The sequence below is a fragment of the Typha latifolia genome, chromosome 6, assembly GCF_019914945.1.
Source record: "Typha latifolia isolate L0001 chromosome 6, TyphaL0001v2, whole genome shotgun sequence".
Taxonomy (NCBI): Eukaryota; Viridiplantae; Streptophyta; class Magnoliopsida; order Poales; family Typhaceae; genus Typha; species Typha latifolia.
In genome coordinates this window covers 4,615,007-4,634,426 of record NC_133091.1, presented here as the reverse complement: position 1 = coordinate 4,634,426, position 19,420 = coordinate 4,615,007, and the positions used below count along the sequence as shown (strand labels likewise).

General features: G+C 37.9%; 3 protein-coding genes across 4 annotated transcripts; 1 reads left to right on the top strand and 2 right to left on the bottom strand.

Moving 5' to 3' along the window:
- Positions 1–154: 154 nt before the first annotated feature.
- LOC140791452 (NAD(P)H-quinone oxidoreductase subunit S, chloroplastic) lies at positions 155–2,386 on the bottom strand. The gene is made up of 2 exons (XM_073142030.1): positions 1,532–2,386; positions 155–425 (listed from the first exon to the last, which is right to left on the bottom strand). Exon 1 carries the CDS (start codon positions 2,212–2,214, stop codon positions 1,543–1,545), a length of 672 nt encoding a protein of 223 aa, XP_072998131.1. The 5' UTR covers positions 2,215–2,386; the 3' UTR covers positions 155–425; positions 1,532–1,542.
- A 3,790-nt stretch (positions 2,387–6,176) lies between these two features.
- LOC140791263 (rhomboid-like protein 14, mitochondrial) lies at positions 6,177–11,391 on the top strand. Its single transcript, XM_073141735.1, has 2 exons — positions 6,177–6,626; positions 10,311–11,391. The coding sequence occupies exons 1-2, from the start codon at positions 6,414–6,416 to the stop codon at positions 11,094–11,096; spliced, it is 999 nt and encodes a 332-aa protein (XP_072997836.1). The 5' UTR covers positions 6,177–6,413; the 3' UTR covers positions 11,097–11,391.
- Positions 11,392–11,846: 455 nt separating this feature from the next.
- On the bottom strand, positions 11,847–17,429 carry LOC140790054 (mediator of RNA polymerase II transcription subunit 7a-like). Of its 2 annotated transcripts, none has more exons than XM_073139965.1 (5): positions 17,233–17,429; positions 17,046–17,115; positions 12,736–12,902; positions 12,569–12,642; positions 11,847–12,361 (listed from the first exon to the last, which is right to left on the bottom strand). In XM_073139965.1, exons 1-5 carry the CDS (start codon positions 17,377–17,379, stop codon positions 12,331–12,333), a joined length of 489 nt encoding a protein of 162 aa, XP_072996066.1. In that variant the 5' UTR covers positions 17,380–17,429; the 3' UTR covers positions 11,847–12,330. The 2 variants fall into 2 exon arrangements, with proteins under 2 accessions (XP_072996066.1, XP_072996065.1); XM_073139964.1 differs by having other exon boundaries at positions 11,847–12,075.
- Positions 17,430–19,420: the final 1,991 nt, after the last annotated feature.

Here is a 19,420-nt window from a genome sequence, read left to right as displayed (position 1 = left end):
GTACCTAATGTAACGGACTAAAATGTCGATTCCAAATTAATGTATACCATATGAAAATCCAATGGATGATTGGAAGACCACGATGAATGTAAATACCAAGCGCCAGATCCAATGAGCAGGCGTTTTGAAGCATATCAACAAAGACATTATGCAGTTGAATGAAAGATGCCCGACCTCTTATTTACAACTTAAACACATATTAATATGAGTTCTGTTACCAAACAGCATTAACATGCTGCAACGGAAATGGAAAAGAAACAAAAGTACGTAAGAGGAAGAAACACAATTACATACAGATCAATCTAACAACAGAAAGAAAGAAATCACCATGATCTTGGCACCATAATGAAATCCTGAAAATAGCACTCCCGGTGTATCACCGGTCACCGATGCACGTAACTACTTGAGCTATTTCTCCTTGTCTCCTGCAAAAACATATTTAACATTGTTTTCAGTCATTTTATAGATGATACAGAAAAAAGAAAACTGTGGAATTAGTGAGTGTGTGTTCTTGATCTGATGTAAGCAACAGTAGTATATACCATATCCAGCTAATCTATAAAAGTTCAAGAGGGCACGGAACAGCTGAATTCAGAGAGCTCACAATTAATGTATCCCCTCTTTGGGATTCATTGTTTAACCTAACTAAATTGATACTTCTTTGTTTGATATACATCATACAATCTACAAGAAATACTGAGAGGATTTTCTACTGTATTATTTTGGGCATGTTTATATTTTTTTATTTCGACCTTCGATTTATATGAAACTAAAATTATTAGAACTCTAACTTTCGAAGCTACTGTTATATAAATTTTCATAATTTTTTTATGTCCAGATCTGGTTCATAATATCCTGTCATTTATAATTCTTGTACATTTAGGAATTGAAAATATAGGATACAAAGTATGCCTAATTGTTATGAAGCAAGAACAACATAAATTTTTCCTGTTATAGTTTATGCATTTGTGACTAGATGAAAATCACGTGAAATCAGACAAAAACAAAGCAGAGCTTCCTCTTTGGATCAGAATGTTGCAATCACGAAATCCTATGAGATGAGAAATATAAAGCTAACTATGAAAGAGATCTACTTAAATGCAAGAATGAAGCAGAACCTCCTAAGTTCATGATGGGAGACCAACTAAGATGCTCCTAATGTTCAATTTTCCCAGTATTTAACACTTCCTTCAGTACAGCCATCAAGCTTAGAACAGAAAGGGAACTTATAATCAGCCAGAATACCATAGAAATTCTATGAGAATAGTGAATTATCCAAGTAAAATGACAAATTCTTCTCAACAAAAGGGAAAAAATAAAGCAGAAACTGAACAATTAGGACACGACCTCATAAAGATTGCCTAATCCTCTGCATCCAAACAAGCAAACGAGGTGTAATTGACAGTACAAATAGGGTTTCTACCATTCATTAATCATCTCAATTGAATAGCTACAACATAAACAGTATAATCTCATATAAACTTTATAAAGTAAAAGAGAAAGCCATAACAATAACTCAAAGAAGTGGTACCCCGGGATATCTCACGGCGACTTCTGTACAATGGGTTCAATAATGGCAGACTTGGGATTAACCATCGGCGGGCCCTTCTCCCTCCTTTCGAGCTCGTCGAGACGGAAAGTGATGAGCTTGTCCCAATTCCCGCCCTCAAACAAAACCCCGGCAATCCCATCTGTGACCCTCTGCACAATCCCGCAGTACATGTAGAAAGGATTATTAGGGTTCTTCACGATCACGATCATCCCCGGTAAGAAGAGCGGCAGCTCCGGCGGCGTCGGCTTCTTCGATCCAGAGAAGGCCAATTTGGCTTCCTCGTCCTTTTTAGGAGGTGGATTCTTCTCGATAAAGGTTCGGAGGCCCTTCTCGCCGCCGGGGAAGCCGCCGGTGAGGCCCATGAGCTCCTTCTCGAAGGCGTCGTCGCCGGCGTCGGAGAGGGGTGAGGGGGAAGGGGTTTGTTGGGGTTGTGAGGAAGGGGAGGCGGGGTCTGAGATGGAGGGGGAGACCTCGAGCTCCTTCCGGAGGCCTGCTTCCCCATTGCAGAGGCCTCGGCCGCCCAAGAGTTCGGAGAGCTGGAACTTGGCAGAGGGGAAGACGGTGGTAGATCGAAGGGAGGAGGAAATGGGCTTCCGGAGGAGGGAGGATGGATTGGAGAAGAAAGGGTTCGGGAGAGTACGGAGTGGAACGGAGGACGCCATAGCTAGGATTGCAGAGATTTTCTTTGACTGTAACGAAATCCGAAGGCTAAAGTAAGGTGGTATGGAATATGGATGGATCGAGAAGGATAGATGTCATGCACTCTTGCCACACATCCTTGCGTAGTTGCGTGTGCTATTTTGGAATTTTGGAGCGATGAGTCATGAGTGAGCCTGATAGGGGTGGGGGAAGAAAACGGACCGGATACGGATAAATTATAAAATACTACTAGTATTTTTAATTATTATATAATTGCTCAGTATCCTTTTATATCACTATTTTTATAATATTTTAAATTAAATAATATGGTGCGCTATAACTGATATTATTATATATAGCCAATTTTAGAAAAGATAGTTTTTGTACATTTTATATATTAGTCCATTTGATTACCCTTTTAGTCTGCTTTTAGTTGTAGGTTGTAGGATATGCTTTTTATTCTAATTTCCTTAGATGAATTATGTCGACCATGTCTAATATTAGGGTTTTGTGCATAATTGTTATCAAAAACATATTAAATGTACCAACTAACTCTAGTAGAGTTGGTAGGTATCAGATCACCTAAACTAGGAACACTTTGTTCAGTTCATATCTAACATTCAGATTTCACAAAGGCACACAACAACACAATTTCATTATAAATAAACTCAACTATAAGAGTCCGGATACAAGTTCCACAGGCCACAACAAGCCTTCCAAATATATATCCAAAATACAATGCTAAAGTCCAAAATACAACATCATCATAACGCACTCGCAAAGGCTTAATACAAATTACTTACCACAATAACGATATGCTTGTTGAAATGACTTACCACAAATTACTAAATCAATGCAATTAATAAAGATTACCAGTCACTATCCTGGAACATGCTAGTTCCTAAACGTATCACGATAAGTTCACACAGATATAAAGCTTGATACAATCTCTTATTCGTACACATCTCAATCATAGGTTTTACATGTTATGCATAGCAATAAAATAGCAGTTTAATCATCTCATGTCTACCAAAGCATTAATCATACTTATCATCGATCACCGAACTATTCACCACACAGGGTAAATATTTTCAAGAAACAATCATCCATCACATAATCATCCATCATCTCATACATCGAGGGGGGATATATATACACATCTAGCGGTAATGTCACCTACACGTGTATGGCGACACTACATGTGACCGGTTGTCTGTGACCATCAGACTAAGGACCCTGGTCGTAAGCCCATATCTCACTCTCTCTAAATCATCACCGCCCTCGGCGGGAGAATCGGGAGCCCTTGGCTCATCAACAGACGCCCTAACCCTACGTCGCCGGGACCGCTAGAATTATATCCCCGCCTCACAATCATGTTCTTCTATCATCATAATCTAGTCCTAACTATGCAGTATAACTACCTGAATACCACACAGGCTTTCCGACATCAGGTGTAGGCCGCTAATAGTATAATCATATAAGATACACTCTACCCTTAACCCTGGGCTGAGTGAGAATTCGACTACATGGAAGGGGTGCAGTGTTTATGAGTGTATAAAACATGTCATAGTCATTATGATCATTACATTCTATATTCACATCAATTATACATCTATGCAATAGTATACCATCCAAGATACATATAAAGCATTATTACACTAATGTTTATGCTACATTGACATTCTCATAATATTATAATGAGCAAGTTATTAATAACTGCATATGCAAAGATATAACATGGTGTATTAAATGCATACATTAATACCGACATTTCCTACAGTGTCATGACAAGTATAATGACTGTAATTATATTATTCTAGATTTGTATAACTCTACTCGCCTGGGGTCTCCACAGTATGGTAAATCTCGTCAGCTAGCCGGCTCCTCCGGAATCCCAAAATCCTCCTCAAGCGTGTCAATCCTATTAATTCTAGAATTAATTATCTTGTTAGCGTATTTATGCTTGGCAAATACATGAGTCCTAGGGTAAGTCTTATGTCATCCTACAATTCATATGATACTAAATTGTCATTACGACGGATCAAGCTAATTAAATCAGGTGAAAAGGATAAATATGGTTATAGGGTCCAAATGGCCCCAAATAGGCTAGGCTAGAGGCAATGGATAGGCTCAAACCCAACCCAAAAAGCAAGAGTGCCTTGGTGGGCTAGGGGCCCAGCCATAGTCCACCAAGATTGGATTAGTGGGCTGCAGACTACAGCCCACCCAACATTGGGTTAGTGGGCTGCAGCCTGCAGCCCACCCGGGTCCAAGGCCAGGTGGGCTGCGGCCTGCAGCCCACTCGAAACCAGTCCAGGTGGGCTGCTGCCTGCAGCCCACTCGAAACCAGTCCATGTGGGCTGCTGCCTGCAGCCCACCCAAGACCAAGTCCAGGTGGGCTGCGGCCTGCAGCCCACCCACACCCATCTCCCACCCCCATCTCTTTAGAGGGAGGGAGACAACAGGGCGAGAGGAAAGCCCGAGGGCTGCGACGCTGGCGGCGCGACACGAGGCTGACGACACAAGACGGGGCCGGGCCACGGCACGACGAGGCCGACGGCACAAAGACGGGGCGGCGGCGCATCGCGAGGTCGGCGGCGCAGCACGAGGCCGGCGGCACGGCCACGAGACCGACGAGTAAGAAAGGGGAAAAGAAAAAGGGAAAGATGGGAGGAGGACGGAAAGAGGGGAGGAGGGGGGCCGACGGCAACGGGCCGCGCTCCATGGCCGGCGGCCATGGAGGCACCTCCTCTTCTCAACGAGGGCCCGAAGCCTAGAGATGGCTTCTCTCCCTCGACCGGGGCTTCCAGGATCGGCGGCTAGTCGCGAGGTCGTCGGCCGCCGTGGGCTCCGATGACGACGAGGGAGGGGGTGTTACACTATCAAAATTAATGGCAGGGGGATGCTTACCGGGGGGTTGGCCGGCAGGCTCGGCAGCTCTCGGTCCGACTTCGTCGGCAACTCGCGAGAGAGGGAGAGAGGTAAAGCGGTGGAGAAGGAAATGGCGTGGTCCGGGGAGGGGAAGGTGGAGGTTAATGGAGGTGGGGGGATGGTAGCGTGCACAGCAAGGGAAGGGGAGCATGCGTCATGGGATTTTTTTTTTTTTTTTTAATTTGGGGTGTTACAGATTAGCTCTTAAAAGTTAAGAAGTATATATAAATGACTAAGATACTTTACCTTTCTCCACCAAATATAATGTTAATTGTATGCCATTGATAATATAAAATATATTAAGATATTTGGAACATGATCTAATTCCTAGTATTAGATAACTTCCGACTTGTTTTAAATGTAAAATAGTTTTGTCACCTTATCCATTTAATTTTAATTAATATTAGTTAAATTTAACTAATAAAATAATATAAAAAAAATTGTAGTCATTAGAATTGATATTTGGTATAATTTTTACTGAGGGATGAGCTCATCATTATCTAATATATACATATTGAGAGTGCTAATCTCTTTTCTTTTTTTACAATTAATTATATGCTCATCTATTAGAATAAATGAAATGATATGAATCCTATAATTGTAATGTTAAATATAATATTTTGAAGAATATAACAGTAATTATAACAACTTTAATAACAATACTATAGATAAAAAAAAAACACCCTTAATCTTATTAGCATGTCATGTATTGTATCTCTATGAAGATCTAATGGATGATCTTTTATCCAATATCAACTCATTAACAAAGTGGATCAGTAATAGATAGTTTTATTTATTTTTTATTTTTTATTATTCATTTTTTATTTTTTGAAGATAGCAATACATAGGTTAGCTGCTATTCTTAGGGGGAGATTAGATCTCATATCCTGGACCCGATGATAGGTCGAAGCATCACGCGGACTTTCTAGTTAGACTCGAGTGTTTATTTTAAATAATAGAGAGTTCGTAATTTAATTATAAATTCGACATAGAAATTACTTCTTCTTAATACATGAATATATATGTATATATATGAACTAATTCTTAAAAATAAGAGCTATTAATGGACTCTGCATTAATTTTTCCGATTACCGCTTTGTGGTTGTAAGCGCCATCGAGACGATTCTGGATTAATTCCATGCGAATCGACTTCTCTGAGACTGGGAGTTGGAATAAAAGAGAAGGAAAAGAATTCTTGGCGACCAAGCAAGCAGAGAATTGAGTTGCCGTCGTCGTCGTCTTCAATTTGGCACGAAGGCGAACAGAAGAAGAAGAAGAAGAAGGCAGAGAGATGGATCGATACAGCGGGAGGGGGGTGTCGCGTGCGATGCTGCCGCTGCTGGCGCTGCACGTGGCGAACGAGTACCATCGCCTTGGCCGGAAGCCGCCGGTGACGGCGGGGCTCATCTTAGCTAATACCCTCCTCTACCTCCGCCCCGGTGCGCTCCACCGGGTCCTTCCCACCATCGATCAGGTTTTGTTCAACCCCCATCTCATCCTCAAGGTTCGTCTCTCTCTCTCTCTCTCTCTCTCTCCCCCACCCACCCATTCCATATACGATCTTGTTGGTTATTTCCTTTGTTGATACCTTCCTCTGGACATGTTTGGTGGAGAATCGTGGAAGAATGTAGAGAAGAAATGGTCTTCTAAAAACCCTCTTCCCCCGGATTCCTAATTGTTTGTTTTTCGTTAGTAAAATGTGAAAGGAGAGGAATTTGAGCAGCGTATGTTGAAAAGGAAATTGGAAGGCTATTAGTAATAAGACCAAAATAGAGCCTTTTAGTTGGTTTATTTCTGCTTGTGAACTTGATTGGATGACTTTCCAGCTTCAGTTGTAAGTCTCTCTGGGCTTCGAGAATGTAATCTCTATAGGGTTATAAGTTCCTTTGGAGTTCAGGATTTTGCTTCTTGTATTAGACAAAAATTATTCAAGTCTTGGCTGATCTATTAGACAAATGTGATCAATTCAGTGCTTCTTGAGTGATACTTCTTCCTCATGGCAAGGCAAACAATAATTAGTATAGGTGCCTTCCGTTCTAGATGCATAGCTAAGCGAACTCTTTAATCATTGTAGGTTTTGATTATTTAAACATCGCTTTGACAATTTTCTCTTTTTCAGCATTAAATTTTAATTTTAGCATGACATTTCAGACCAATTTTCTGAAAAGTTTCAGTTTTCTTTCTGTTCTTAATGGATTTCTTTTACATATTTTTTAATATCGTTATTGCATATGCATTGGCCTACAACTGTGATTCATTTGATCTCCCACATAGATTTCGTTATTGCATATGCATTGGCCTACAACTGTGATTCTTTTACATATTTTTTAATATCGTTATTGCATATGCATTGGCCTACAACTGTGATTCATTTGATCTCCCACATAGATTTCTTTAAATTTGGAACATTAATATTATGGCTTGTAACTTCTTTAGCTGATGGTTACTCTTAGAGTGTAACACAGTTTTTTTTGCTGCAGAGACCATTTTAACCATTGAAATGGGCAAGTATGATGTGCCTTAGTGTATGACTATTGTCGTGTCAGTATCACAATAAGGACTATGAAAATCTGTCTTAAAATGTAGGTTGTGAGTACTTTAGAGAAACACATATATGTTTCTTAATCTTTTACTGGCTAATGCTGACACATTTTTTATCCTTTTCTCTTTGTCTTACACTTTATCATGATCCCTTTTGCTGCCATACTATTAGTTGCCATAGTATTCTGTTTTAGGAATGCAATATGGTGCTATAGACTTCGTTTGGTTGCTGGTTAAGAGAAAATCCAGTTAATATGCAATATGGTACTCGTTTCTTGCTTCTAATTTGACATATACATTCAAATTTAGGTGTTCCTTATTCTACTTTAAAAAGTGGAGATTGACAAGTGATACTTGTAGGTACACAATGTCAAATATGATTAAAATTGAGTGGAAATTTGAGCAGAAACTTTTTTGTTTGAGCAGGAAAGTGAGCTAAACTAGTTTTTCTCCCAAAGCAATTCCAATGTCAAGTGTGCATTGCATACCTACAAGTATCACATGTCAAATGTAATTAAAACTGAGCAAAAGAATTGAGTGGAAACTTTTGGTTTGAGCGAGAAAGTGGGCTAAAGTAGTTTTTCTCCTCAAAGTAATTTTTAATTTTTAATGTCAAGTGTGCATTGCATCCCTATAAGTATCACATGCCAAATATCATTAAAATTGAATGGAAATATTTTGGTTTGAATGGGAAAATGGGCTAAATAGCTAGGTGGTAGGAGAGGAGAGGAGAGAAGAGAACGGATTTTGACATGACACGTGAAACAACTTTAATCAAATCAATGGTAAAGTTATAATTGGTTTATGTTAAAAATAATATTTAAACTAGCATGAATGGTTTTTTTAATCTAAACTAGAGATAATTTACATTTAGAGTAATGTTCCTTAATCTAGAATAGGGTATTCCCTAACTAGCACCCAAACACGGGCTTAAGAATTAGCTATTAATATAAAATTATTTGCAAATATGATACTTTAAGAAATAGCTTGTAATAGTTTGGAATAGTTTATGTCAACGATGGCCGTGTCATAGGCACGAACTGTGCCGACCACCGGTCGACACGGCACAACAAGACACGTGCCACAGCACTTGTCAGCCATGCCGTAAGAAAGGGAAAGAAAAAGGTAAGGGACTACTCACCTTTGCCGTCACCAATGCCACTCGCTGAAGCTACGGCAAGTTCGACAGTGAGATCAATGGCGAGTGACAAAGCTACTAAGAGGGGTGCCGTGCGACACCCCCTCATGCCACGTGTCGGTACGCTACCGGCATGGCCATCCATACTTTATGTAACATAATATAACTGTACAAGCTGATGATTTGAATTGTTTGGCTATCATGAATTGTTTAAGATCTCTGGTGAAAGGGTAGAATTGTTGCTGCTTATATTGCATGTGAGTGTTTAAGTTCTGCATGACATGTGTTATATTTCCAATTTTTAAAAATTGGATACAGTGTCAAAAGAGAAGTTTTTATAGTGGTGCTATTGTGATTCACAAGATGATTTACATTTTGGTAATGTCAACTTGGAAAGTTATTTGCATTTTACTAGACTACGATGGTGTTTCAATAAACACAGAAATTGTAGAAAAATAGAGTAACTGATGATAGTAATAGTAGTATGCCTCATAATGCAATTTGAAATAATTATATTGCAGATTTTCATGCGCAAATGAAACAATAATCTTTTATCTTATTTTATTAGTTGTTGGCTCTAAAACTATGGATATGTAATGCATTGCATTGTATGGGTATACCTCTTTCAGGAAGCTGTGTGGATAATGGCAACTTCTTTGAGATAAGAGTGACCTTATACTTGCATGGTTCTATACTTCTATTATTGTAGACAACTCTTAAAGAAGCAATGTTAAAAGAAAGCAGTTTAGGTGGTTATATGTTTTCTGTAATAGATGGAAAAGTGGGTCTAACAAGTATGATATATAATAATCTGTAGTTAATTCTCATCACCTTCTTATACTTGATGCCGCCAAATGTAACTTGTATCTCATTCCAATGAAAACAGAGATGTTTATTGCTAGAAAGAAATGGATTGTGTTAGGAGGGATGGTTTAGTTAGCGATTATGGGAAGGCTTGTGGAGTTGTACTAAGACATGCTCACAGAATTAATGAATTATGGATGTCATGGGATTAATAGATATAATTGATAGGACTGGCAATCTTTCACTTAAGGCAACTCAAATGGATTGTGTTATGAGAGATGGTTTAGTTAATTGATTATGGGAAGGCTTGTGGAGTTGTAGCAAGACATGCTCATAGAATTAATGAATTATGGATGTCATGGAATTAATAGATATAATTGATAGGACTGGCAATCTTTCACTTAAGGCCAACTCAGAGGGTGCAGAGGGTGCTGTTAGGCACATGTCTTGCCCACAGAGTTTAATCAGGTCTGCACTTCGTATGATCATTTTGAGTGATCAGGAAAACAGTACGCTTGGTGAATTTTCCTTTATAGTAGGGGAGTGAAACTTCCTTATCTCCTTCTGCTGTAATGTGGAGTGCACCATGGTTACATTTTATTATGCTGAAACATTGATATTGGTCTTCTTTTCAGTTAATTATTTGCTTATTTAATTTTGTGTTCCATGAGAAATTCTTGCTTATTTGTTACATTGTTCAACCAGTATGGTGACCTGAAGCGGTTCCTACTATCAGCTTTCTACCACATGAATGAGTCTCACCTGGTCTACAACATGATGTCACTTTTATGGAAGGGTATCCAACTTGAAACAACGATGGGGAGTCTTGAGTTTGCGTCCATGATTGCTGCATTGCTTGGTTTGTCCCAGGGAATCACCATACTTCTGGCAAAAAGTTTACTTATTTTCTTCAATTATGAAACAGCATACTATCACCAGTATGCTGCTGGATTTTCAGGAGTGCTATTTGGTATGAAGGTGGTTCTCAATGCACAGTCTGATGAGTTCAGTCATGTATATGGGATGGTAGTCCCTGCAAAGTATTCTGCATGGGCTGAATTGATCCTTATTCAGCTTTTTGTGCCCGGGGTCTCATTTCTGGGTCACCTTGGTGGTATACTTGCTGGACTAGCTTATCTCCAGTTACGTGGATCATTCTCAGGCCTGGATCCGCTCTCTCTTCTGATCAGGAATGCTGTTGGTCTTCTGAGCTGGCCATTGAAGTTATTTCGAGGTCTTTTCCAATTTCGGTCTCATCGCATAGGTGGAAGGGGAAGAGTTGGTCGCAGTCCTCCACCGGAGAGAGGCACAGCTGTCCGATGGAGTTGCCCTGTATGTACTTATGATAATTCAGCATGGTTGGATGCTTGTGAGATGTGCAGTGCAGTTCGGAGGGATCAAGGTTTTAGATCAGCTCGTCGATCCGATAGAAGCAGGGACCTCTCCATGGAAGAAGTTCGTCAGAGGAGGCTTGAGAGATTCGACAGATGACTATGCAAACAGGAAAGCTTTTATATCTTTCACACAATTCTTAGAGACCAGATCAGTAGAATTTCCCTCCTTCAATATTGAACAGATCGCTTGGCTGGTGTTTTTAGTTTGGAACTTGAGTAGCTTGGAATAATTAGTTTATTATAATTGTACATGTAATTGAGATGCTGTAACTGATGTTGATGTTCTTGCTTACTAGTGCAAAAGATAATTCAAACAGTACAGGAATAATTGATTCTATCTTTTGCATCCACGAGCTGTGGAGGAATAAGTTCAAGAAAGTGCATTCATGATATCTTTACTCTCTTGCTGATAAATCCAAGACCAGGAAAATTGTATGTGCATCCAGGATGATTCATTCGCCAGGAGGATCTATATAACTGAAAGCTCATATGAACTAGAATGTCCGGTGTTTTTAATAATCATTGATAAGATGGGCAGGCAACCCACATTTTTACATCTTTTTTTTTCATGAAGATGGATATTTCAAACATCCCACATTTTTACATCTTTTTTTTTTCATGAAGATGGATATTTCAAACATCGTGCAATATCCATGGCTTCAAAGTCGAATGATAAATGTCAATAGAACCAATAAAAGGTATAGGGCAAGGATCAGTGATAGCCTAATGCATCGAGTGGGAACATTTTGGAGGCCATTTTATTAGTTTTAGCAATAGATTGGTATATGGAAATATAGAACTACTAAAATTATCAGAGACTACTGATTCAAGTTGCAGGAGGCTACAGTTTAACGAGTTCAAATAATAATTCATGCTTTACTATTAAGCACCTTGCTCAGAGAATGCAACATGCTTAAGCTGCAATGTTCAGGCAGCCAAGAAAGACCCGTAAGCAACTATACGAATGGTTCTTACACAAACACTTCCTTACAAAGATGAGCAATGCAACTCAGGCTGGTTAAAAATCTCAAAGTTGGAGTGATTCCTTGAGCAGCCTCTGGGCCTCCTCTCTCCTCCTGAACAGGAAACAGTGAGAGATCAATGTGATAGAAGTGTTCTAATATGTTCTGTGTGGGCAATCAGAACTAAAATAGCAGCTCAAGCTTGAAGACCAAGAAGTGGTTGTCCTAGGCATTTCTCAATAATCCTTGGTAATAAGCATTTTAATATCTTTATATCATATTACTCTCCTACCAGGAATAAGATCACAAGATATATTTGTTAAAAGTCTGCAAGTCGTTGAGAAATTGATTACTTTGCAACATGGCGTTTTATGGCCCATGGCTCCATGCTACATAAAGACTGTTCCAGAATTACAAGTTGGTGCAATTAGCTTTCGTGAAGAAACCAAAAAGGATGGAATACAACATGCAGGATATAACTCTGAAAGATGACAGAATCAAATACCATGAATAAGAAGTGGTTTCCCCATATATTTTGTTCAACTTTGATGTATTTGTTCCTACCAAGAACAACCAAACTGAACAGTCAGGGAAGTTGAGTACTCACCGTTTTATATCTTCCACTGCCTGTTTACGACGCTGTATCTGACTTTCCAGAATGTGAATGAGTGTCGCTCTGGCCTAAAAGTGAAATAGATAGATATGAGTCAGACACAGGAAAAAAAACAACCAACTTGGTGGATGTCTATGAAACATAGCAATTAATTTGCATACTTGATGAGGACGCATGGAATTAAGTAGATGGTGCATGTTCTTGAAAATAAGTGAGATATCTTCAACTCTACGTGCATATTGAGAGGGTCTCTCCACTAGAATATCTGCTAGCTCCAGGATGTGAAGTTGAAGCTCCCTATTCAGTGATTTTAATTCCTTTTTGAAATCTGAACAAAAAAATGGTATTTCAGGAAGTACATCAGAAATAGTCAAAAGAATAGGAAACACAATGCATGAGTTAATCCAAAAGGCAATGTATTATGTGTCATTCATTGCATTATATAGTAGCACACGATGCAACAAAGTAATAAGGCAGCATGAAGGAGAGGAAAAAGGGTAATGAAAGAAATAGAAGAAGTAAGCATTTGACTCTTGATATGTCATCACCAATTGTTGTGATCGTTTTCTTACTCTTGATCACAAATATGCTAAGAAGTGAAGTTATAGTCTAAAGGTCCAAATAAGAAATATACAGGTGAGCCAGCAGGCCCAGCACTGCAATATAAACCAAGTTCATGCCACATTGGCAAACAAATAGGCTTGCCACTTTATAAATATTTTGTGTCAACTGGCAAGAAAATCATTTGTTATACTATTGTTCTGCCTCTGGACTCTGGTATAAGTGCAACAAGTTATTGATTTCTATCAGTGGACAAAAGCTGGTTTCCAATTTAAAGCATGTAGTATGCATGAATCACACTAATTTCTCACACCACTAAAAGGAATTAATACCATACTTCACATTTCTCACCTACCACCGATCAGTAGATTTGCTTACAACAATTTACAAACTCATTGGAAACAATCCATAGAAAGTATCTTGACCTAGTTTCTTTTTGTATATTTAAATCTCTTTCTTATCCAATCGAAACCAGTAAAAAGGCCCTTCAAGAATAAACAACCAACTATTACAAGGATTAAAGAGGAAAATGCCAGGCACTTCATTGTTTGCCAAAGAACATTACATATCCTAAACTTGCCCAACTGTTTATATAGGCTTATTTGGTGCCCACTTCAGCCCTTAAGCTAAGGGCCTCAGAAAATGAGCTAGTACTTTGCTGCTATACGCTATCATAGTATCATGCATCATAATAGATGAGGAAACCAAAATGAACAAAATGGACCTACACAATTTCCTTTTAAGGGTGAAGATATAACGAATTAAAAGAAGGTATTAAATGTTCAATCTTTTTATATCATGTCTAATGTCTTAACTGTTAATTTGGAGTTGGTGATATAACCAATGATTAAGAATTAATGCATCGTGTAGTGAAATATACATTCTAAATTTCTTACTCCATTGTGGAGTTCCATGGTAGCATGAGATCAAACTATATAACAAGAGAATTTATTTTTTCCATAGTGAGCAAATCATTCAGCTTACTTTGAAAACATCATTCTTCTAACTAAAGCAACCTTATCTAAAAGCAATATCAGTCAAGAAGGTCGATAACAAAAAGCTCAATACACCATCATGTGATCCATAACTTCAGTAACTAGGATGATTCTCATAGCTATATGAAGTCTCAATTATGTATCACTCATGTTCACATGGTTCCTTCAGTAGCAAAATGAAAGGGGATGCTGTCAGGAGCATGAGCTGGTGCAACTCATTTGTCAATCTTCATTGTTTCCTACTGTTGATGCAAACTCAGGTTCTGCTAGCTAGGGTAGCTGCAGAATACAGCTGAAGGCATCATCATGTGTATTCTGAGTTTTTGAATTAATACCTTCACCAAAACGATCATTAAAACATATAAAGTGTAACACAACCATTAAAGCAACCTGCACTTTTTGTACATATTCCTCATAGGGTATGATAGAATCAATTGAAGCATACTTTTTTCTTGTATAGAATAGTCGCTACATAGATCACAAATTTAATGAACTAAGATCTTATGTGGTGTTTAAAGCAGCAACCTTTGCATAAATAATACCATACTACATGTGGAGGAGGTAATCTAAGTCCAATCCTTGTAAAGGGCATAGACAAGAATATCTATCTGCACCCCATGGATTGAGCGATCTGCCTGTACATTCAACTCTGTGCCAACATAGAAGAAGATGACTCTAGCAGGTCTGAGGCAAACAATAGGTTGACGTGGCTAGGGTCAGTCCAGAATTGTCTCTACTCCAAAATGTCAAGAGTAGGAAACATGTATACATCCTATGCTCAGGTGATGCTCAAGAATATGGAGTATGATATAGCATCAACATTTAATATCAATCTATCACCCAAACCTTCTACTTCAGTAAGTTGTATGCTCAAGGACCAATTTTTAAGTTGCAGTTGAAAATCCTAAAAACGAAGAACTAAAAACTCATATAACCAACTATTAACTCAGGCATCAGCCCTCTAGATATTGATGGCAAAATTCTCACACTCTAATGATGGAAGGAGCACTTATCATGAAACCTCTTAATACTGGGTTACTTACCATCTTGTTTCCATAGATATTAGTACGGCACAGGAGGTTTGTGTTATCAAGTGGATCAATGCCAAGCTGATGACATTTCATACTTCTTAATAGCACATTTAGTTGATTGATTCAGTGATTCCATGAAATGCTCATTAACTTGCTGAGCTTTGAAACTTTGGCCTAACTGGAGGTCATATGATGAAACTAAATTTGGATGTCTCAAAATTAAAGAATTAAAAACTATTAGAACCTATAATTAGAAAAAACTAGTGGAGTCATAAAATTCCATATATGAATAGGATCTAGATAATCGACGAGCCATTGCAAGGATCCTCAAGTCTTGTTCAACAATTACAAGTCTATACCATCGGTTCTTCTGTTCCTACTTGGCTTTGCGCATATTCATTTTTCTTGTTTCTTCATCCTCCCATGGTAGATTATGATTCAGTCAGCCAGCATATCCCTTCTCATTTTCAGGTCTCAAAGTGGACAAAGAAAAGTCACCTAACTCCGTAATAGTTCATCTTATTGATTTTCTCTATGCCTAGTATGATGATTGTTGAATTTTACACAAGAATCTTTTGGGGAAGGTCAAAAGCTCGTTGTTAGGTTTTTAGTATTGACAATTGTGTACAAAATATTCTAAATATTTTTATACATATACATGAGCATTTATACAAGTCTAGAAAGTATTTGGTTTGAAGAATTGCAAGATCAAAGGAGAAAAAATTTAGAATTCACATAGCGTTCACACTGCATTCATAGCGCATTCGCACAGACAATAACTGGTGTTTTCAAGCGCGTTTGAATGTGAACGCTGGCGTTCGCACAGACAGAGTGTAGTGTTCACAAGCGCGTTCGAACGCGAGCGCAGACGTTCGCATAGACAGAGAATAGCGTTCACAAGCGTATTCGAACGCGAGCACAGACGTTCACACAGATAGAGAGTGTTGTTTCTGCACGCGTTCGAACGCAGTCATGGGCCGTTCGAACGCACCCTGCTACGTTCATAGCGCGTTCACACATCCGAGGAGTGTAATTGTCCTGTTCGAACGCAACCTATAAAAATCAAGCCACCGCGTTCAAAAGCACTTGGGCCCATTTGAACGCACCTGAGATCAAGTCAAGTCGTTCGAACGCACCCGGGCCACGTTCGAACGCGCCTACGAAGTTTGTAATTTTTAGACTTTCGTGAGTTTGGATAAGATTTGGATTTGGCTCTATCTTGAAGATCTTATATAAGTATTGTGATGCCCTAACTCTAAGGTAGTTGTTGAAGAAATTTGAAGAGAATTCTTAAGGCTACATTGTTTCTTCAACGAATAAGGTCCGACTCTTCTACAAGGTTTAAAACTTTCGTCTTAAGGGCTATCTAGACGAAAGATCAATCTCGATGGCTACTGAGGTTGGATATCAATCACGAGAAGCGGTGAATCGTGGGTTCTAGCAAGCAAGATTGAGAAGAATAAAGTCGTGAAAATTGACGGGTTGTTTTGTGAGTCGGTCTTGTAACTACCATTATTCTAGTGATTGGTTTTGATCCGAGTTTGGATCCGTGGTTTTTTTCCGTTTAAGTTTTTCCACGTTAAAATCTTGGCATTCATCTCTGCTTTTGCTTTTTAATATTTTTTTCGATTTTTATTTAAGCAAAGAAGTGATATTATTGCCTAGGGTTTAGATACATACTGTGTCTGGGTGTTCTTTGACTCGTAAATCAGTTAGGTGATTATTAGTTAGGGTTCATGAGTTAGCTGCTCTCTACCTTCGAACTTAGGGAAAGGGGTGATCTTTATGCAAGGGTTTCCACATTTTGCAATAGATAAAGCATTTTTCTTGCAAGAATGGTGTACTAAGACTTGGTAGCTAGGGGGAAATTGAAGGAAGACTAACCGGTGTTAGAGCCCTTGGGATAGAGCTGGCGGACGCCCTGATCCTCCAAGCTCGGCAGCACCACCTCCGTCTGCCAAAAACCAAAATATACAAACAAATTAACAACCAGATGGATCTCAATGCTCAATTACTGGGAAGAGAGAGAGAGAGAGAGAAATGAAGACTAGAGAAAAGGGAGAAGACGGACGGTGTAGGTGGCGCCGAAGAGGGGGAAACTTCCCTGGATCGGCGGCGGAGGCTCGGGCGCCGAATTGGGATCAAGCTCGTAGTCCTTGTAGAGCCGGTAATACGGCGGCGGAGGAGGGTAGGACGACGACGTCGTCGCCGTTGTCATCTTTCTCTATAGCAACAAGTATATTACTTGTAAATTAATTCGTGTCTCGCAGTCGATGGAGTTCTTTCTTAGCTTTATATTTTTGCAACAATATTTTAATTGTAAATTGTTTTTAAATTAGCAATAAATTAATTTTTAAAAATTAAATTAATAATTTCATGTCAAAAAATTTTAAAATATGTCATAATATCTCTTTAGTAGTTAGTCTTACTTATGGCATCGCATTATTAGTCACTATAGTATCTGAGATATTTTTAGATAGTCGATCTGTTTAAGATCAGAGTAAATACCTCTGTAATGTCATGATCTATTGAGAGTTTATTCAAAATAATATAAATATTTTGAATAAATAATGCATATATATTCAATAAGTAATGCATATTAAAAATAAATTTTTAATAGAAACTTTATTTTATTAGATAAGTCAAGGCACAGTTATAAAGTATTATGCATATATTTTAAATTAAACAATATATAAAAATTGAATAAGTGATGAACATTAAAAATAAAATTTTAATAGATACTAGTCTTTTATTATAAGTCAATACACACTTACGAAAGTTGATATATATATTTTGAATTAACAATGCACATAAAAATACATATTAAAAATAATATTTTCATAAAAACCAACCTTCTATCAAAATTAATACATAAAGTTTAAACAAATGATACATAGACATTGAATAAATGATATTTATTAGAAATATATTATTTTTTAATTCCTACAGTAACTCACAAATATTTAAATAAGACTTTTCTTAAATTATTATAATATTTTATTAGTACCATAATTTATAAAATAATTACACAGGATTTGTTTAATCATATTATTTTATACGGTTAATAGTACAATTATTCTTCAATAATAACAGTTATAGTGATGAGAAAAAGTGATAGTTATGGAATATTAGCAGGGTGGTGATAAGATGGTTCTAATTGTGAAGTGGTTCTGGTGATGAATGAGATAGTCATAGAGATAATATGGTGCTAGCAATAAATGTGATAATCATGATGGTGGGGTAGTAGTGGTGGCAATTAAGGTAATGGTGAATTGGTGATCATAATAATCATGATAATATTGGTATTTGGGTGAAGGTAAAGGTGATGCTGGTGGTAGTGGTATTGTAGTGGTATTAATAGCGGTGTTCGAGTAGTGGTGGTGGTGAATGTGATGATGAAGTGATGGTTATATAGTAGTGATAATGGCTCAATGGTGGCGAATAATAGTAGTTATTAAATTGCAATATGTGAATATGGTGGGATGGTAGTACTTGGGTGGTGACTAAGGTGATAGTTGTGAAAGTGGTGATATTAGTGATAGTACTTGATTGAAAGTGATAATGATGGTGGAGTGATGGTAATATTGTTGATAGTGATATTTGGGTGGTACTCATCGTAGTGAGTGGTGGTAAGATGATTGTGATAATAGTAGTGCTGCTGAAAGTGGTAATAAGATAATTGTGGTGATAGTGGTGCTACTAAAAATGGTAGTGTTTACAAAAGATATGATTTTAGTTTTCAAAAGATGTGCATCGACTATCTAAACAAAAAAATAGTAGTAATTATGTTGTATAATCTAGGATTTTATATATAATCAAGTCGTGCTATTTATTGAAGCATAGCGGAGTTGCTTAATCGTCAGCGAGTATGTCTACAATAGTTGAAAAGTGAGAGAGATCAAATATTATTACTTTAAGAGTTATACAATCTTCAAATAAGCTTCATTTTCCACAAATATAAGATTTTCATTAGTTTAAATGAAGCATAGTGGAGTTGTTTTATCGTCAGCGAGCATAACTACAACTATTGAAAAGTGAGTACAATTCACAACGAGAACAATTAACTATTGATTAAAGTCCTCTTTTTGCTCGATGGAGTTTGAGCAAAAGAGGGAATTTAATCAATAATCATCAGTGATGCGATATGAGCGATTATAAGGAATCATGTATCAATATTTTTTTTATAAAATAGACTGATCTGTGGGTGATTGGATCCATAGTTTATCCTCTCTTTGATGAGACACGGTCTAGAATTTTTA